Consider the following 22,331-nt stretch of genomic DNA (forward strand, 5'->3'; position numbering starts at 1 on the left):
AGAACCTTGACATGGGATAGGGATTAATTTTTCACCAGGACCTAATCCTGCAGATGGATGAAGGACTACATGAACACTTGGAAAGATGAAGGATTAAGTTCGTATGTCGTGTACATCGAGGCACATCAGGCTATAAGATAGACACTGGTGCTTTCATCCTCGCTTTTGAGGAGGATTCACTTCCAGAAAGTGTCAAAAACTATGTGTTACCATTGTGACGTGAAGCCATATTTCCCACCCCTAATGCAGTGTTTTAAATGCCAGGGTTTCAGGTATATGTGTTCCTGGTGTACAACCGACCCAATTTGTGGAGACTGTTGTCGAACATTTCACGAAAATTTACCATGTGTACTACCAGCTGCCTGTGTCAGTTGTGGGATCAACTATCTTCCCAGTTCCCAAAGTGTGCTAATGTAAAAGTGAAGTTTGGAAGGTAGGAGATGAGGTACTGACGGAATTAAAGCTGTGAGGATGGAGCGTGAGTCGTGGTAGGGTAGCTCAGTTGGTAGAGCACTTGCCCGCGAAAGGCAAAGGTCCCGAGTTCGAGTCTCGGTCCAGTACACAGTTTTAATCTGCCAGGATGTTTCAAATCAGCCCACACTCCGCTGTAGAGTGAAAATTTCATTATAGAAACATCCCCCAGGCTGTGGCTAAGCCATGTCTCGGCAATATCCTTTCTTCCAGGAGTGCTAGTTCTGCAAGGTTGGCAGGAGAGCTTCTGTGAAGTTTGGAAGGTAGGAGACAAGGTACTGGCGGAATTAAAGCTGTGAGGATGGGACGTGAGTTGTGCTCGGGTAGCTCAGTTGGTAGAGCACTTGCCCGTGAAAGGCAAAGGTCCCGAGTTCGAGTCTCGGTCCGGCACACAGTTTTAATCTGCCAGGAAGTTTCATATCAGTGCACACTCCGCTGTAGAGTGAAAATTTCATTCTGTGCTAATGTACTCAAGAAACACAAAATCCAGGAACTGAAGATTGCAGATTTCCTCTTGAATTCTGAAGCTCAAAAAATACCATCATCTGCATCCAGTCTCAGTGATACCTACCTTTTCCACTACACTACTGTCACTGTGTTGTCAGCAGTACCTAGTGTAGTGACTCCCTTAGTGTCGACATCTGGCTGTCACACAAAAAAAAAACTTGACAATAGCTCTCCCCTGCCCCACCTTGTGGTTCCTGTGGCACCGTCTTATGGAACCACTATAAGCACTCAGCCAGAGAAGCAGCACCCTCCTCCAGCACCTGCCAGTGAAGAGGCTCCCTCTCAGGGACCCTCTCCTCAGAAATCCACAGGTCGACCCGATGCCAGCCAGTGGCTGAAAGGAGGGCGGACTGTGGGTCCCAGGACTGCCCACTCTCCTTCCATTCATACGCCCTCAGTAGATAAGCCCTCCCAGGAATTTTGACACTAAAAAGTTATGAAAGAGAAGAAGAAATCTTGGTAGAAGGCTACTATCATGGTCACTGCAAAAGTTTGTTTGTCTTACAAATCTGTTTTTCACCGTTGTAAGCACTTCTTACGTTTTACATTGCTATTATAAAACAGTATTAAATCACAATTATTACTCACATCATTTTTTGCTCCTGACTGTCATTCACCCTTCCCCAGCTCTTCCTCCTAACCACAGCTCCTCTCTTCCTTCACAGACTTCACTTGCTACGCCTGACACACCCCCTCACCTACATCGAGCAGCAGTACTGGCACAAGGCAGGGATTGAGAGGGTGAGGGACTTAGCGAGGGGGGTGGTGGGGGAGAGGAGAACTAGAGGAGAGAGTGTTAAGTTTCATTTCTGATGGCTGTTTGGTCATATATATATGATGTGTTTCTTTTCTGTGATTGTGTTTTGAATTTGGAAGTTTTCTTGTAGTTTTAGGTTTTTTTTTCCTCAGTTTCATAACTTTTAGACTTGTTTCTATTGTGGTTGGAGGCTAGGTTTTCTTGTCAGAGGTGTTCCTGCAAATGCTGAATGATTGGTGTAACTTCCATGCTCTTTATGTTTGTTTCAGATGTTCTTCTGGTCTGCCCTGTGCACAGAACATCACAGTTGTTACACTGGAGTTGATAAATGCCCAATTTTTATGTGTGTGTGTGTGTGTGTGTGTGTGTGTGAGAGAGAGAGAGAGAGAGAGAGAGAGAGAGCTCATACACATAATTGCTCTGAGTAACCGGAAGTCACCCATTGGGATTTTTTGTGATCTCTCAAAGGCTTTTGATTGTGTAAATCGTGGAATACTTCTAGATAAGCTCAAGTACTGTGGTGTGAATGGGACAGTGCTCAAATGGTTTAAATCATACCTAACTGGAAGAGTGCTGCAGAAAGTTGAAATAAGCAGTTCACATAATATGCAAAAAAAACTGGTGATTTATCAAACTGGGGAACAATCAAGAATGGGGTGCCGCAAGGTTCGGTCTTGGGTCCTCTGCTGTTCTTAATATATATTAATGACTTGCCATTCTATATTCACGAAGATGCAAAGCTGGTACTTTTTGCCGATGATACAAGTATAGCTATCACACCCAACAGACAAGAATTAACTGGTGAAATTGTAAACGATGTTTTTCAGAAAATCATTAAGTGTTTCTCTGCAAATGTGCTCTCATTAAACTTTGACAAAACACAGTATATACAGTTCCACACAGTAAATGGAATGACACCATTAATAAATATAGACTTCGATCAGAAATCAGTAGCTAAGGTAGAATATTCAAAATTTCTAGGTGTATGCATTGATGAGAGGTTGAACTGGAAAAAACACTGAGGATCTGCTGAAATGTTTGAGTTCAGCTACTTATGCTATTAGGGTCATTGTAAATTTTGGCGATATACATCTCAAAAAATTAGCTTACCACGCCTATTTTCATTCTCTGCTTTCGTATGGCATCATATTCTGGGGTAACTCATCATTGAGTAAAAGAGTGTTCATTGCACAAAAGCGTGTAATCAGAATAATTGCTGGAGCTCATCCAAGATCATCCTGCAGATACTTATTTAAAGAGCTAGAGATCTTCACTGTAGCCTCACAATATATATATTCACTTATGAAATTTGTTATTAACAACCTGAACGAATTCAAAAGTAATAGCACTGTACATGGCTACAACACTAGGAGAAAGGATGATCTTCACTACTCAAGGTTAAATCTAACTTTGGCTCAGAAGGGGGTAAATTATGCTCCACAAGTCTTTGGTCATTAACCTAATAGCATCAAAAGTCTGACAGATAGCCATATAGCATTTAAAATTTTTTGTGTAATGTATCATCTTGTATAGACACCTTTTATTAACCTGACATGCTCCACATCATTACAAAGTGTTGTATTCAAGATCTATGGAACAAGTAATAACCTAATCTGATCAAGTTTTAAGAGTGTAGGTAATATGATAGGCTGTAATGTTAAGACATAATTGACACCGAAGTGATTTCATGGAAAGAAGGAATACAGAGGCCCCACATAGGGGGAGGCATTGTGGTAAACTTCAGTCTCTCTGAGATTGATTCCACACATACCAAGGCCAGTAACAGAGAGCTGAGCTGCCTCCCAAGTCTGCAGTGAAACTCATCCAATCTGATTGGGGAAAGCTCATAAGTCACCTGTGACACACCATACCATTAGTGCTGACACCACAGAATCAACACTGGCAGTGTGGCATGTGGCCCTTAACTCCCATAGCCCCAGCATAGGATGAAGGATCTTAAATATTGAGACTGTTACAGTACTTAATAATAATTATATATTGTACACTCCTCCTCTGTCACAAAGATCCATGTGACTTTGTGATTTTGTTCTGATAGTGGGCTTATAACTGATGGAGGGATTATTAAAGATGAAGGAACATTTGACGATGTTACAGTCACAATATGCAGTTCGTGAAGGGCATGAAAGCAACAATAACAGTAACATTTAGTGACTGGCTTGCTGATGAGCAATAGCTGTGGCTTGCAGTGCGATGGAGGCAGTAGACAAGACTGAGTAGCCACCGGTCTGTTACTTGTAGATTTGTGAAAGTGTGCTGAAGCTGTTATGACTCATATGAACATCGTGACTGGGGAATTACTGCATTATAACCCTACAGAGAGCACTATGGAACATTATGATTTAAAACCTTTGTTAATACCATGAAGTTAGAAGTTATCAGTAATTACTCTGGTTTTTACTTTTTTTTTTAGAACGAAGTGGCAACATATTATTCTGTTAACAATAACAATAACAAAATAAAAGTTAAATAGTTTATGTAAGGCATGCTGAAAAGTAAAGCATCCAAATTGAAATAAAACAAATGTTATTAACATACTACAGCTTTATTCTTCATGTCTACATATTTTCAGCTTTCTGCCACTATATGGCTCTGACCTGTAGAGTGCAACATTGTGGTGTGTTATGTAATTATGTCAGTGTGTGAGAAGCAGCATCCTGTATCCCTCGGAAAACTGAAAGCAAGAATTCAAAGAGTTCATCCACACATGGACCACCCTCTTTCTCAACCAGACCATACATGAACACTACAACATCTGCAACAAACTGTCACCTTTGAGTCATTGTCATTAATTATCCTGCGTGCCACCCTGACTTGGCCCCATCCAATTTTCATCTGTTTCCAAAACTTAAAGAACACCTTTGGCCAGCCACTGTGGCCAAGTGGTTCTAGGTGCTTCAGTCTGGAACTGCGTGACTGCTACGGTCACAGGTTTGAATCCTGCCTAGGGCATAGATGTGTGTGATGTCCTTAGGTTAGTTAGGTTTAAGTAGTTCTAACTTCTAGGGGACTGATGACCTCAGATGTTAAGTCCCATAGTGCTCAAAGCAATTTGAACCAATTGGAACACCTTTAAGGACTCCACTTTGGCAGTGATTAAGCAGTGCAAGCAGAGGTGAGGTTGTGGTTCCATCAACAAAGTCAAATTCTACAATGACAGTATTAACAAACTGATCTATTGTTGGGAGAAATGTGTTCATCACCAGGGTGACTATGTTGAGAAATAAATATGCAGACATGAAGAATAAAGATGTAGGATGTCAATGAAGTTATTTTATTTAAAATTTGTAAGAATTTTCACATAAGAAATTCAGATGCATTACTTTTTTAGCAAGCCCTTGTATATCTTTCTGGGAATTTTGAGAAATTATTGTGAGCTAAATCTATTTAATTCATCATAATGTGGCACACTGTTGTCAGACTCAATCATGAGACAAAATAAGAATTATGTAGAATTTATTTCTTCAGTGATGGGGCATTGTAGGAGAGCAGATGTTTGCAAAAATAAAACTACAGCTAGACCAATGTTAACACGAATATGAAATTAGTAGAACATTTGTCCTGTATGTAAGCATCATGTGTAGTCAACATCCCAGATGCTAAATTTAATGTACCAGGAGCATAATAACACTCACGAATGAGGGAGAACTGGGAGAAGTAGATAACATAATGCTAGCTTAGATGTCTTCCATACGATGGATGTTATTTGAAGTGTACTGGTCTCTCAAATGGATAACCAGCGAAGTGACACAATGTGCATCCAAGTAATGCAGTACAATTGGTTCTTTAATGGAGATAAGCATACATTAGGGAATAAAGTCCCAACACAAAGTATTCATTTATAAAACTTTAGCATAAGCTATAACAACATCTATAACATATATAAGCAATTTACACTTATGTAAGGATCAACAATTTTGGAGTAATCATACACAGATACACACCAGTATCTGCTGAATCCTGAGGGCTATAATTTTCGTCTGTATGTGGATTAGGCATGGCAGCAGCAGGAGATGGGGTATCTTTCGTTCTACACTTATTCAGATATTCCTATGATTAATAAAGTTGTGATTGTAAATGACATAAATTGGGTTAAGTATTTTGTTATGAAAATACAACTCTGTGGTATAGGAACTGAGAGTTGCTCCTTCTGTTGGATAATAACTGTTCCAAAAAAGTAATTAATTCATTAGTAGAATTAGGCAGTTCCAGCAACAGGTCAATATGTTATATGGGAATGAGGACATATAACAAGAAAGTTAAATTATATGCAGAAAATGTCTGAAAATTAAATAAGAGTGGCCCCACAGTAGATCATACATCAATGTACAAAGCATAGGTGATCAACACAATATAAATATAGGAACTATGGATTTTGGGTTCGCAATAAGCACATTTTTTAAAAAGGAAGTAGATATACTATACCAAGGAAATGACTATGATGTGGAAGGTATTCAATGCATATATGAAACTGCGACGGGCTAGGAAGATAGTCTTGCTGGTCAGTCGGGCTATTTTTGTTTTGTGCCGTAAAAAGGGATGATCTGGTTGTAATGGATAAGTCCTGAAGTCCTGTCGAAATCTATATACTTCCCCATAGGAAGTGGAGCTGCAGATACACTGAAGCTACTGTAATACACTAGACTTTGTTTCAGAAGACGTGAAGAAATCATAAGAACACAAAAAGTGGCTGCCTATCCTCCCCACAGCAGATTACTTTTGTTAATAGATAACAATCCCAAACTAGATTACTTCTTCCTTTTTATGAGTAAAAGATAATGTTTAGTATGCTCAACTCTTATTTCTCAGGACTGTCACTACTTAGGTGTCGCATGACCTCATGGCCTTTTACCAACACCCACTAATGTGTGCTGCAAAGGTATACTACATGCTGTTGAACTCTACACTTATAAACATACTAAGGTAAAGGTATTCATTGTATCAGCCATTATGTGCCAAAGCTAACACTACTGGTCTCTCCTATTACTGGCATCACACGTAAAAGGAAAACATTAGAACACATTACCATACTTAACTTTATCAATTAGAAGACTATCAACCACATTTGTAACTTCTCATTCCGTACCCTTAAAAAACAAGGGAAGAAGTGAATAGCAAAGTGAATTTAATTTTGTGTATATAAATCTTTATATATATTTAATTATAATTAAAGAAATACATAATTACATAAATACTCCTGGCAGCTTGTAATAATTGTCTTAATCTATTTACTCTTGTACGTGGTTGTTGTTCAGCCCATGGAACAAAGCTGATATGGAAGTACTGTTCTTAAATCATACCCACGCCTACCAGTATGTTGCTGACTAGGGCATGATTTTGGGATGTGCAGCTGGCCTTTACGGTTGTGGGGCACAGCATTGGCTGATTTCTACCATGTTATCCCAGGTAAAGCCAAAGTGCACCACAACTACTCAGTCTGGGAGCTGTAATTCTGCATTTTCAGGTGATGTTAAGCATATTATTTGGTAGGAGCCTTCCCAGAGAGGTGTTAACTTTTTAGTTTTGCCCTTTTTATAGCCAGTTTCCTGAGCAACACCCATTGTTCAGGTTGATAATCAGGAATACCCGCATTCTTTTAACTTTGTTTAACTTGCCTAGTAACAGCAGTGGTACTGTTTCCAGACAGTTTTCAAGTGTCAGGAAAGATGTTGTACGGCTGTTGCATTAACATCAGGTGGCAGCTTATCTAGTTCAAGTGGTGAACACATTTTGCATCCCTGTACAATCTCAAAAGGAGTGAAGCCAATTGATTCAAGCACTTTCACATTATAAGAGAACAGGACGAATGGAAGCAATCTGTCCCATTGTGTATGGCTTTCCTTCACTTCATACAGCAGCTTTTTGAGAATGGACATATGGACACACACTACACAGCCATTACTTTTTGGATGTAAGGGATTGTGCACGACTCCTTTGTTTTTAATAATATGCAAAGAGAGATGGAAAGAAGTTACTCTCTTAGTCTGTTATGATCGCTTCAGTGCTTCCATACATCAAAACAAGCTCTTTCACAGAAGCTTTCATGACTGTCTCTGCAGTCATATCTGCCAGAGGCACAATAATTGATAATAATATTTATTATTTTTAGCTGAAATTGGGAATGGTCCCACAATTTTGAGGGCAACCAATTCAAATGGTTCAGTGGCCTCTGGAAGATCTTTAAGGGGAATTGTTGGTTTTACATATTGTGCCCTTTGCGCACATGGTAAACAAGACCGTACATAACTTGCAATGTCCCACCTATGAGTAGGCCTTCAGAACTGCAAGGCATGCATTGGTTACTGTCTTATCGTAGGGACTTGCTTGTATACTATAATGTGACTGCTGCAAAATTCTTATGTTAAGGGATTTCAGAATAATCAGCCAATTTCCCTGTGGTATTTTACAATAAAAGATTTTATTAACAACCATGAAGTCCGAAGATGCTGCAGGTTGCTTGCATTCTTCATCCTCTTGCTGTTCTTTCTCTGGTTCAGCAACCAGGCCCTCATCAGCCTGTATTATACTGAACTTTTTTGACTGAAGTGGTTGATATTTTGGTGGAGCTCTCCTGGTTTGTGCCTCACTGAGTAAATACATTTGCTCAGCTTAAGGGTCCATGTAGTTGATCTGCTACTAGTGTCCTTGAGTCACAACTACCACATCAAGGTTGTTGCGTATACCTGTAATGGGATAAAAAAAACCACTTGCAGACCAAAAAACACGTGAACACCACAAACAAGCAGAAACATGCACACATCATAAACTTCACAGACTGAAAACTTAATGATGAAGAAACATAACTAATACAATGAGGTTTAAACCACGGAAGTAAATGAACATTACATAGGACATTTAATTATAGACCCTGAAAATATACTATTTCAAGAACAGAGGAGGGATGCAAGCACCATAAACTTAGGTCTAACAAAAGAATTAATAGTTAGAGAAACTAAAAATATCATAGGTACAAGACATAAACTCAACAAAATGAGAGAGATAACCACAGATTCTAAAACTCTGAATACCATAAGGGAGAAAATGCACATAATAAACCTAATCGCTATTGAGGTGTCCAAGGTGACAAATAAGAATACAGTAACAAAATATTTTGAGTAACAATTGTAGTCTAATACTATTTAACAGCTGTAATGTAAAACATGAGAAATGTTTATGATATTGACAAACACATTTGTAAGAAAAACCAAGTTGTTACAATGACCACTGAAGATTCATTGAAATAAAGCAAAACACATATGGTCTAAATAAGACTTTTATGGCAGTTTCAGAAAATGGTATATAACCTATATCATTTGTTTAACTGAAAATGCAAAAAAAAAAAAAAAAAAAAAAAAAAAAAAATGGGCCTAACAATCAAAAAGATGATACAAATGTAATAAATCTTGTGTATGTATAGAAATAGAATATGTGTTCCCAGAATGAGTATCCACTCTGCAGTAGAGTATTCACGGGCAGGTTAAAACTGTGTGCTGGACCGAATGCAGGAAAGTGATCTACCGAATGAACTACCCAATCATGACTCACAAGTTGTCCACATAGTTTTACTTTTGCCAGTATCTGATCTTCTACCTTCCAAACCTCATTCTGGAAACATGCCCACAGTCTGTGGCTAACCCATATCCCCGCAATATCTTTTCTCCTAGGAGTGCTAGTTGAGCAAGTTTTGCAGGAGAACTTCTGTGAAACAGATTCCAGTTGCATGAAGCTAAAATAGGTATCTGTCATGTACATATATTTCCATAAAAAGTGGACCAAGCTCTATTATTAGGTGTTACTGCAACTGAATAATATTCCAACATTTGATTTTGCTGATGAGTGCCCAACATGTCATTATTGTAGTTTATCATTTATTAGAGTTCAAGACTGCACCACTGTTTCTATTACAAATTTCAATCATTCTCGCATGATGTGTATTAGAAGTGGTGATGATGTTATCTTTGTCTTTGCATGTGCAAACAGCAAAATTGTCAGTCATTGTCACTCGTCAGATATTTTTTTCAGTTTCATGCAACTAACTCTTTAGCTCTACCCACCTCCATAGCTGAAAGCTGTGAAGCACTCTTTTTGATGGTGTTTGACATGAAGGTAACTTTTTCAAATCCTACTGTGAAGAAATTTCCACAACCAATATTTGACTGTCAAATGGAAGAGAGGTACTAATGTAAAGTTCATAATCACTAGGCTTTGTGCTAATATTCTGGATTAAATTCCATAACTGTGAATAGTTTCTCATGAAGTGAGGGCATGTGGTGCTGTCAATCATGATGCACCTGTCAAATGAGGTGAGTTATGTGTCAGCGTAGGGCTCATCCTGTCCCATCTCTCATCATTGTAAAACACAAATGTGACACCACACAAGACACACAAACTTCACAGGCGTCTACACTCTACAAATAGACTTAAGATGCAACTCTCATACTCTGCATGAAAATGGGTTTGTAGTCTGGAATACAATAATTACTCATAAAACTACTGAAACAATCCAGAACTGATTTAATTTTTTAGAGCTCATCACTGGGTTGCAGTGTGTTGTTGGAGAAATGAATATATTTCAATAGCAGATGAAATTTGATCCTGCCTGTAACAGGTTGCCAGAATGGGACCTTATGAAAATGATTTTTACTCCATTGGTTCTATGATTACGAAAAAAAAAATCATGAGAAATAAAAGCTCCAGAAATACACAGCAGGCCATTAAAACTGCAACACCACGAAGGACAGCAAGTAATAAAATTTCAGTTATTGTGGGTTTACTGTATAGCGGGCAGTGTGTGTGATTAAATTTGTAGATGATTTGAGAGTGTGCAGGGTGAGAAATTTAGCACATAGAGCTGCCACCACTGGAAGCAACTATGGCTCTATCCCAGCTGGGTATTGAGTGGAACTGAGCTTGGGCGCAGGTACAGTACTCCAAGCTGCATCTGCTCTGTGATGGATTCACATCAATCATACTGGCTGATGGGTGGGACATGCTAGTCCCTTACCCCAAGCATAACCAAACGTTTTCAATGGCTGTGAGATCTGGAGAATTTGCTGGTCAGGACAACAGGTACATGTCCTCTGTATTGAGGTAGATCAGGACAGCACAGTTGACGTGCATTCTTCTGTTATCTCATTGTAAGTTTTCAGCACAGAGAGATTGTATACAGAGCATAGCTACTAGTCTTAACATGTCGAAATGTAACAAACACCTGCTGTCCAAATTAACAAATCAGATGTGATAGTGTCGAGTACCCAGGCACCCGTACCATCACATCAGGCACTGGGCCAGTACAAAAGTGACAAATTTGATCGGGCAACATGCAACTTCCTCAGAGCTTCTTCACGTGGATACATCTGTCATGATGCTACATGGGAAACTGGAATTTGTCTGAAAAGATGATATGGTGTCACTTCTATATCTGGTGCTGTCGGTGTGCCTCTCTCTCTGCTGCCATCTCTAATGAAGCTGCAACAGTGAACATCATGTCAACATCCCATGGTGCGCTGGGGGTGCTGATACATGTAAATGTATCTGTCATTGAGTACTAGGTGTGTACAATCCTTTTGAGTCCACCAATGCCATATTCGTATACCGGTGATGGGATGTTGACCAATGGGAGCAGCAATATTGTGGAACAATAAACCACAGTTTTGATAGGCCCTGTCTTTCCACTGTCAATTTCCTACACGTGCTGGTAGATGTTCCTACTTTGTTCAGCTAAATAAGTGAAGAAAAAATCAATAAGTCTATTGATACCAAAAGTTTCGAAGTCTTATTTCCATTGAGCCTCATAATTGAACCTAATTACTGGTGTAGCTAGAGAAATAACACGTAACACAGCATCATAATTTGTGGTGCCTGCCACTAGGTTGACCTCATCATCACCTTCATTGAATCCGTTGGCAAAGTGTGAATCCTCACTTAAATGTTCACTGAAAAATGATTGAAAATACTTCTATCAGTAGGGAATACGCTCCTACATTACTGGCCATTAAAATTGCTACACCAAGAGGAAATGCAGATGATAAACGGGTATTCATTGGACAAATTTATTATACTAGAATTGACATGTGATTACATTTTCACGCAATTTGGGTGCATAGATCCTGAGAAATCAGTACCCAGAACAACCACCTCTGGCTGTAATAACGACCTTGATACGCCTGGGCATTGAGTCAAAAAGAGCTTGGATGGCGTGTACAGGTACAGCTGCCCATGCAGCTTCAACATGATACCACAGTTCATCAAGAATAGTGATTGGCGTATTGTGGCGAGGCAGTTACTCGGCCACCATTGACCAGATGTTTTCAATTGGTGAGAGATCTGGAGAATGTGCTGGCCAGGGCAGCAGTCGAACATTTTCTGTATCCAGACAGGCCCGTACAGGACCTGCGACCTGCAACATGCGGTCGTGCATAATCCTGCTGAAATGTAGGGTTTTGCAGGGATCGAATGAAGGGTAGAGCTACGGGTCGTAACACATCTGAAATGTAACTTCCACTGTTCAAAGTGCCGTCATTGTGAACAAGATGTGAGTGAGACGTGTAACCAATGGCACCCCATACCATCATGCCGGGTGATACGCCAGTATGGCGATGACGAATACACGCTTCCAATGTGCATTCACTGCGATGTCGCCAAACACGGATACTGTAAACAGAACCTGGATTCATCCGATAAAATGATGTTTTGCCATTCATGCACCCAGGTTCGTCGTTGAGTACACCATCAGAGGCGCTCCTGTCAGTGATGCAGTGTCAAGGGTAACTGCAGCCACGGTCCAAGCTGGTAGTCCATGCTGCTGCAAACGTCGTCGAACTGTTCGTGCAGATGATTGTTGTCTTGCAAATGTCCCCATCTGTTGACTCATGGATCGAGACGTGGCTGCACGATCTGTTACAGCCATGCAGATAAGGTACCTGTCATCTTGATTGCTAGTGATACAAGGCCGTTGGGATCCAGCATGGCATTCCGTATTACCCTCCTGAACACACCGATTCCATATTCTGCTATCAATCGTTGGATCTCGACCACCGTGAGCGACAATGTCGCGATACGATAAACCGCAATCGCGATAGGCTACAATCCGACCTTTATCAAAGTCGCATTTCTCCTCATTACAAGAGGCATCACAATAACGTTTCACCAGGCAACGCCGGTCAACTGCTGTTTGTGTTTGAGAAATCGGTTATAAACTTTCCTCATGTCAGCACGTTGTAGTTGTCACCACCGTCGCCAACCTTGTGTGAATACTCTGAAAAGCTAATCATTTGCATATCACAGCATCTTCTTCCTGTCGCATCTGTAGCGTGTCATCTTTGTGGTGTAGCAATTTTAATGGCCAGTAGTGTAAATTCCTTCCAATATGATTGGTCCTCTTATTCCTAAGAATTTTAATAAGAAAAATTAACCTCATACAATTGGGGCTGAACAGCTGCTGATGTAGATGTATCAGAGACATGGATGCCATCATTGAACAGTTTTCAGGTTTGAGGTTGATTATTAATAATAAGCAGAACTCCCTATCCTACACACCAACTGTGAGATATCTTCTTCTGGAGCTGGTTCCTCTTGCATTTGACAGTTCAGAAAAGTTCCCCTATCCGTGGCAATATTAGAAATCAAAGTACGCCCATACCCTGGGAAACAAGCATAGGGGAACAAATGCAGGAATCCTGCGTCGCTGTGTTAGTCAATGTTCTAGTGGAAATGGTTGGCCGTTGTCTTCCTCTGACATGATATGAAGTGTCAAGTGTGTGTCTCTGTCTTGTGGATGACAGTGGTGAGTGCTTGTGCAGCACAGTGTTGAGTTTCTGTTATGGATGAAGGGAAGAGAGAGGGTGAAACCCAGTGCTGGCACATAGCCTACTCCTCTCAAATTGCACCAAGTGGGCTGCCAGACTTAATGTCCCTGTCTGACAGTTTGATCATTGTTAACAATGTCACATACCTTCACTTCGTGAGACACTGCAGAGAGATTTGGAATTTAATCCAGGACATTGTTGCGTATACTGGTGCTCAGGAACTTTAGGCCACCACCTCTCCTCCTCTTACTGGCCAAATAATCACAGTGAAAATTTTTCACCTCCAGGATTTGAACTAGTGTATCTCCAAGTCGAGCACTACTGTACAGGTGTGTGTTAATGACATTGGCTACAGAGGTGAATCCTTGGCAGTATTCCAAACCTGTATTCTCTCCCAGAATTTCTGTGATGCTCATTGTAGCCCCTACTATAACCTTACCTAAAAAGATCCCCACAAGCAGCTACATCCACTCCTTTCACAAGAACTTGCAATTGTTCCTATTCCACTAACCATTACTTCACTATTCATATCATAGCCTATCACGGACACTCTTCAGTATCCTCTTCTTCCCAAGAGTCTCCTAATCACATTTATGTGTGTGGCACACCTGTCCCCCAACTTTTGAAACACACAAAAACATTATATTTTTAATCTTTTTTGTGCTTGCATTTTAACTTGTCATTTCACCTATAAAATCAAAAAATTGAAAGAGACATCCACATTATGTTTGTGCAGACTTGTATTTAAAATGTTTAGTGTTAAATGAACCACACACATTTTTTTGACCACAAAATTTGGTATATACAAAAGCCAGTGTAATGGATTTAAAGTAAACGTGCATTCTCACTGCAGGTCAGTGGAATGCACTGTGTTTCCTATCATGAATGGGACAACGTTTAACTTTCAACACCACAGTGATGTCATCTGAACATTCAGTCACTATTGTGAGATACAAAACACTGAATTTCCACCTTGTAGGGGTTATCTGTGGTCAACAACAGGTGATGACCACTACCTACAAATTATGGCCCATACTTATCCTAAGAGAATGCAACAGAACTGTGTGCTGCGTTTTTGAAGGCAACTGGGAGGGCTGCAACTTCCCAGACAGTAGTACACAATCAGCTCCATTTCATCAAGTTGGCCTCTAGGCACACATTGTGAACAACAGTACAAACCCCCAGCACCTTCTTGTGTGAAGGTGGTGGACAAGGGAATACCTGGAATAAAGCCTGGATCAGTGGTGTCAGGTTTAGAAGAATATGAAGGTGGCCAGGTACCAGTGTATGCCTTAAGTGTACAATGCAGTGGGTAATTCAGAGGCTGCACTGTGTTGGTTTAGGATACTCCAACCTACCATCCAACCCCACAGTCAATATGTTGGCAATTAGCTTGTCTTTCAAGATGATAATGTGCGAATACACTACACCCACCTTGTGAACACCTGTCTCAAGGAGGCAAGAGTTAATCATATGGAATAGCTTGTAGTATATGCTGTCATTAATCTGGCGGAATATGCCTGGGACCAGTTTATACTTACATTGTGTATTCTTTTGATCTCAGTATGGACAGACTTAGCAGTAATGTCTCAGCCACCTTGCGGACAGCATTCCAAGGTGGATCCAAGCATGTTAGAATACATGGGATGTAACAACATGGTATCAAATGTTACCCAGCAGCAGATTTTGATTTCAAATATGTGTACTTTTGACAGATTGCTCTTGCTTCAGTATATATTTTGTTTTTAAAATTATGTTTTAGCTTCATAAGGCTTGTTATTTCATTTCTTAGCCCTCTTGAACATAAATCCACACACTTTGGTAGCCATGCAGCGTACGCAAAACATTTTTGAGCCAGTCATTAAAGGTCTCTATCTTCTTCACATGAGAGAAAAGTGACACTAAGCATGTGGTGGATAAAAAAATTTGACTCAAAGAATTCATGATTAGCTCAGTCAGTTTAATGAATGTTGTGTCATATTGGGAAAGAATAAGAGACAAAGAGAAAGTAGGAAAATAATATAGGGAAAGTTCTTAAAGAAAGTTAGGTGACAGGACGTGGGAATACAGTATAAAGAGGGGCCACAAAATTGACTAAGTAGTGAATGGATTACACCTATGTGACAGTTTCAGTCTTCATTGCAGTTGAAGAGAATGCTAGTCAGGGAGGGGGAAGGGTAGTCAATGGTATGATCTAGAGAGAACTGGAATACAGATACTGTGCACTCTTAAAGAGAGTGAATAATAATTGTATTCTAGGTTCTCTCACACGGAGAGGTGGCGACATGAACTGTCCCATCCCACTATGTCCCACTCATAGAATTCTCCAGGGAGAAGAGTGGTGTGAGTGAAGTAACCACATTGCTCACACTGTACTCCTACCATAACTGTGCTTTGTACTATACTTGTTCTTTGTGCTTCTTAGTGAAACAGAAGTGATGCACAGAGTAATGTGTGATCAAATATTCTGTGTGAGGAACATTCAAACTGGTTTTGCCCTGTATAATTACATGTTCAGTAATGGTAGTGCTGCAAATGATGTATAAGTAAATTTATTAAGACTTTTAAGTAATTTGACTGAAACTACTGTTTTTCTTTTGCAGCCCAGAAAGGATTTCAAAAGTTTCCACCCCTTCTTGAGTTAGTGGAAGAGAACACATGTTTTGTGCCACGTCAGAGGTTTCTTTTTGCTGTTTTAAATGAGTTGCAGGTAACGTTAATGCATAAAATTTATAAATTTAGCTGCACCAGTTTTTTCCTACACTATAATAGTGGACTACTAAATTCATTTCATCATCCTCATATTCATTCATAGGTTTCATGTTGATGTGCAGAGAATATACAGGTATAGTAATTATGAGAGAAGTAAATTTTGTTTCAATTTTTGAATCATGAGGTCCATTTGTGGGTACGTGTATTTTTTATTATTATTTTTAATATTATTATTTTTAAAGACATATGTAATTTTTGGTCTTTACATTTCCAGTTTCCTCCATTATTATTATTTTCAAAGACACTTGTGCCTTTTGGTTTTTACGTTGCCAGTTTCCTCGTCATTTTTGTTTAACATACTCTCCACTTTTTAGTGTATTTCCTATGATATAATTAAAAACTCTCATTTCTTATATCACTCCACAACATAAAACACTTTGGTGTGTAAAATAGAAAAAAAGTTCAAATGTGATGAAAGCAGAACATCAGTAAAATCAGAATTCTTACTTGTGAAGAACTGCATTCAAACTTGGGGCTTGCTGCCCTGAATCAGGTCTTTTGATGTCTCCTTAAATCATAACACAGAAGTGTGTGATGCTTCCCTTGAAAGGAACATGGGCAGTTGCTTCTCTCTTGTTTGAAATGAGAATGACAATTGAGAGGACAAGCCAGTCACCATCTTAATGATGATGTGACAAGTGATTACTTTCTGGAATAAGAACAGATAAATATCGTAGCCATAGAGACAAGTGTACATGTACATATACACTTCTGATGCTTCAATGTAACCAGTGCACATGATGATCTATGCTGAGGAGGACTGACAAGAAAGATAGATGAAGGAAAAAGAATCACAGAAGCTTGTATAGAATTGGGTGGAAGTGGAGAAGCAGATAAAGGAATAGAGATACAAAGCTAGCTGCCAGAGTTACGTTAATACAGGGATCATATTTCATGCAAGGAGGGTGAGGAAATTTTAACCAACCAAAAACTGGAAAAAAGTGAGAAAACAGTGAAAGTGGAGTGGAGGATGAGAGAGAGAGAGAGAGAGAGAGAGAGAGAGAGAGGAGGGGCATCTAAGGAATACATTTAAAAAGAAAACAGGCAAACCAGAATAGACTGGAAGGGAACAGTACATACACAGGACAGGAGAGTTCAGTGGGTATAGAGATAGGAGGCTATATATTATCTAACTGTTGTTCAGGACAAATTAATTATAACACAATGAAGGTTGTAGTGGAGATTTAGATGGTATAGATGTTCTCACAAGCTACTCCATTGTGGATGGCGTGAGGGATGCCACTCAAACCTAGGAATCAAACCATCATACTGAACAGAAAGCAATATGCCTTCAGACCAGAGAAAATGTGGTAAGGATGAAATTTTAAGTATTCACAGGCGTAACCACTACCCACAGAAGCTGTTGAGTCCCAAGTTGTACTGTTTCTTTTGAAGCTGAAATCCAGCAGTACTTCTTATCAGCTGTTGTTGCATAGGATGTTCCTGCTGCCATTTTATTTAAATTGATAACACTTCTGTGCTTGCGCACCAACTCAGTAAACACACGGTTGTGTGCAAATGTCACAGGTGTTCTCAGTAATCAACAACCCTATCATTGTACCTCAGCACTCAGTACCAGTGAACTGTAAGCATGTACAAAGCTGTCTGGTGGACATCATAACTCCATGTTACATTTATCAAGTGAGGCTGCAGTGTGGCAATGCACTGGATTCACATGTGGGAGATCAATGGTTCAAATCACCATCTGGCCATCCAGATTTTGCTTTTCTGTGGTTGTCCTAAACTGCTTAAGGCAAATGCTTGGATGGTTCCTATGAAATGGTTGTGACTGATGTCAGCTTTTGTTCTGAATGTGATGATTTCCTCATCAATGGAAAGTTAAACACCTACTTTCCTTTCCTCCATGCAAAATGTTTGTCTTTTTGGGTGTTAACTAGCAACCAGGCCTGGCTTCACATGGGTAGCACCAAGTATCTACAGCCAGATGATTGGCCTGACATATCGGGAATAAATTATATAAACAAGCTTTCCTTGTGAATCAATCTATCTATTAGTGGAAACTATATCAAAATCTCTATAGTAGTCCTGAGACTGGCTTTCATATACAGACAAAAACATGTTGGGGGACTTAAATTCATCACATTTCAGACAATTTTCCAAAATATTTATAAATTGTGTACACACCTTCCGTGTGCATCAGCCTATTGGTGAAAACTGTGTAAAAATCTCTACAATACTTCCTGAAATTAGCCTTCTCATATAAACAGAAAAATGCAGCAGTATATTTCAGTTTATGATATGCAAAGTTATATGTGATAAAAATTTAAGTATTTTCTAAATGATCCTTAAAGTGTTGTAATATAAATGTGTCTGCTACAGCATAATGTGTGTAACACCTGGTCAGTGTAACAAAACTAATTTGTTTCACTGCTCCTGACACAACAAAGAAATCTGCAAATAGCTCTCAAAAGCAGTCTGTGCCTCATGCTGCGATCATAGTAGGCAATCAGACTAAAGATATAGCAAGGAAGTTTGTAGTTGTGCCAGATTCCAGTCAGCTTCCAGGTATGACAGTTTCGATAAGAGGGCATTCAATAAGTAATGCAACACTTTTTTTTCTGAAAGCAGGTTGATTTTATTTAGGATTCCAATACATCATATTATTCCCCAGCTGCAAAACCCTATTTTTCAACATTATCCCCATTCAATGTGATGGCCTTACACCACCTTATTGGGAGGGCCTGTATACCTGGATGGTACCCCTCTACTGTCAGCATTGGAGCCAATGTCTTGCTGCATCAGTGACCACCCCATCCTCCATGTACTGCTTCCTGCAGAGTGCATCCTTCATTGGACAACAGGTGGAGGTCAGAACTTGTGGGTCGGAAGGTGGATGAGTGTGTCAGTACTACCAACAGAGACATCCACTTGTGCTGTGAGGTGTTTGATTGTATGTGTTAATCACCTTGAACGAGAGTGTCTGCATGTGGCAGACTAGAGAGGTTTGGGTGACCATGTTGCAATGATGACAAACACCTTGCACAGTGACTCACTTTGCTTTTGTTCAGTACCATCTCCCCATAGACATTCTGCAAATGCCTTTGAATATCTGGTGCTCTGGTTCCCTGCCAACGGAAACTCAGTGACAGCTCTCAGCTTGGAGCATACCTCTGTTACAGACACCATTTTGAAGGCTACATATAGCACCACCACCTATTGGAACTTAATGAAACTATGGGGGGTTGAAGTGGAAATATTCCACAATGTTTCACAAGACATTCTGCAATTTTTCAACCAGAATTGGCCAAGAAAAAGAGTGTTGCATTACGTATTGAACAACCCTTGTGAATAATCACATCCATGTAGCATGGAGCATGGTAATAGCAAGAGTTGTTAGTGAAAATGCGGGACAGTCTGATGTAATAGTGCTCCACTAGAAAGTGAGTTTTATTAGCTGTATATTGCCAGCAGTTCCGCACATGATAGGCATTTTGCACCATCATTCAGGTGTCTGTGAAATGTGGGACAGTAATGATCATAGGCTATCAGTCTTGCTTGCCAATGACAGAGATTTAGGATCCCTCATCTATTACAGCCAGAAATGTTCCTGCTGCCAGTGGGATCATCAAACTGGCAGGGGGAGATGTGGGTGAGCAGGTCAGCAAGAAGTTGCAGTGTAGGCTGCCACCTCAGAGTCTAGCGACATTGATGGTCGAGGCTCTGTTATATCACTCATTTGCACTTATATCACTGTCATTTGCTCTTATATCACTGTAATTTGCACGTGATTGGCACAGCATCTCTGAACCAGATTTGGCTGTTGGCAGGGTCCAGCTGTTTGCCTCCTTGCTGGAAGCAGACTGTAAAGGGGCTGGGGAGGGATCCTACTCCATTGCTGTCCAACTGTGGTATTTCTTGACGTGTGACTGGCATCAGAAGTTGTACTGGACTGGCACTGGCCTCAGTGGTGGTGCCGTCTGACACTGTGTGGAAGTTTGTAGGCACATATTTATGTTCTGCACCAGTCTGGTGCCATTGGCTTCCACTATGAATATTTTTTGGCCTCCTGATGCTGGGGAACCAACCTCCAACCTGTGACATACCAAAGCTGTGGACACAAATTGCTGTACCCACCGAGGGTATGTGGCAACAGCTGGGCTAACCGTGAGTATGTCACCGGTTGCAGGACCTCCAGGAGTATTTGGCACTTGTGGCCATGCAAAAGCTCTACTGAAATTCCTCCCTGGATCAGTGTGGTCTCGTATGAGGAAGCAATTTAGCCAGGGCATCCGCTTTTCATACAGTCACCATCATCTTGTGCATCTGTGCTTTGAATGTGCGGTTGAACTGCTCCGCCTCCCCACTGCAGGCTGAATGCAATGATTACATTCAAATGTGGGTTCTGACCTCGTGGGGAGTCAGGAATCAGGAGAAGGCATTGGCATTTGCATGTTGCACTGTAGGTCAATAATGATTGGTGTACATGTAATTATTTAGGAAGAGGGGCGATTGATAGAGGCATTGAGCTGCCTTTTTCTGGATGTTGATTCTTGGGATCAGCCAAGGAAATTGGAGGTTGGTAACGATGTACAAAATTTTTGGATGCCAAATATTATCACAAGAGGTTTTTTTTTTTCATTTTGATAATAATTTGTTTGTGCAGAAGTCAGAGTTTTGGAGGCATATATGATGTCTTTTTTTTTATTCTCATTGCCAGTTTTGTGGGATAGTACTGCCTCAGTACTGTGCTGGGAGCCAGGATAAGTTGCATTGTTGGGTTATACATTGTTAGACAGAGGGCTGACTGGTGTCACTGTTGTGCTTCGCTGATGCTGCTAAAAGGCTGAATTTTATCGAGTAACATGGTGGTGTGTGACATGATTATGTCAGTGTGTGAAATCCAAGACATCACTTTGGTAGAGCTGAAGCACCGAAAAAAGCATGCCAGATTCAGAAGAACACAAAATCCGCACGACTGGCTGAGTTTCACGGAAGGTCAAAATTTAGCTTGGACGTCAATGTGAGATGCTTTTAATAGCTTCCACAATGAAACATTCTCTCAAAATATGGTAGAAAACCCAAAGAGATTCTGGTCATATGTAAAGCACACCAATGGCAAAAAACAGTCAATACCGTCACTGCGCGATAGCAATGGAAATAATATCAATGATGGTGCCACTAAAGTGGAATTACTAAATACAGTTTACTATAATTCCTTCACAAAAGAAGACGAAGTAAATATTCCAGAATTCGAAACCAGAACAGCTGTTAGCATGAGTGACATAAAAGTAGATATTTTAGGTGTTGCAAAACAAATCAAATCACTTAAGAAAGGCAAGTCTTACAGTCCAGATGCTATACCAATGATGTTCCTTTCAGAGTATGCAGACACAATAGGGCCTTTCTTAGCAACCATATACAACCGCTCACTTGACGAAAGGTCTGCTCCTAAAGACTGGAAAGTAGCACAGGTCACACCGAAATTCAAGAAAGGAAATAGTAGTAACCCATTGAAACAGACCCATATCACTGACCTCAATTTGCAGTAGGATTTTGGAACATATACTGTACTTGAACATTATGAATCACCTTGAAGAAAATGACTTATTGATACATAACCAACACAGATTCAGATAATATCATTCTTGTGCAACACAGCTCTTTATTCCCATGAAGTAATGAGTGCTGTTGATAAGGGATCTCAGATCGATTCCATATTCCTGGATTTGTGGAGGGCTTTTGATACCGTTCCTCACAAGCAACTATTAATTAAATTGCGTGCATATGGAGTATCATCTCAGTTGTGTGACTGGATTTGTGATTTCCTACCAGAGAGGTCACAGTTCATAGTGATAGACGGTAAATCATTGAGTTAAACAGAAGTGATATCTGGCATTCTGCAAGGTAGTGTCATAGGCCGTCTGCTGTTCCTGGTTTATATAAATGATCTAGGTGATTATCTGAGTACCCTTTAGATTGTTTACAGATGACGCTGTAATTTACTGTCTATTAAAATCATCAGACGATCAATTCCAATA

General features: G+C 40.1%; 1 protein-coding gene and 1 non-coding gene across 2 annotated transcripts in view; both read left to right on the plus strand.

The window, feature by feature from the left end:
• Window positions 1-22,331, plus strand: part of LOC126249194 (KICSTOR complex protein SZT2-like) — a 706,154-nt gene that overhangs the window by 580,411 nt on the left and 103,412 nt on the right. Inside the window, exon 46 of the mRNA XM_049950848.1 lies at window positions 16,164-16,270. Coding sequence (XP_049806805.1) covers window positions 16,164-16,270 — 107 coding nt within the window. The remainder of the gene's footprint in view (window positions 1-16,163; window positions 16,271-22,331) is intronic.
• Window positions 788-862, plus strand: Trnas-uga (transfer RNA serine (anticodon UGA)). Its single transcript has one exon. It is a non-coding gene; the product is annotated as a tRNA-Ser (tRNA).

This window comes from Schistocerca nitens, chromosome 3 (genome assembly GCF_023898315.1).
Source record: "Schistocerca nitens isolate TAMUIC-IGC-003100 chromosome 3, iqSchNite1.1, whole genome shotgun sequence".
Taxonomy (NCBI): domain Eukaryota; kingdom Metazoa; phylum Arthropoda; class Insecta; order Orthoptera; family Acrididae; genus Schistocerca; species Schistocerca nitens.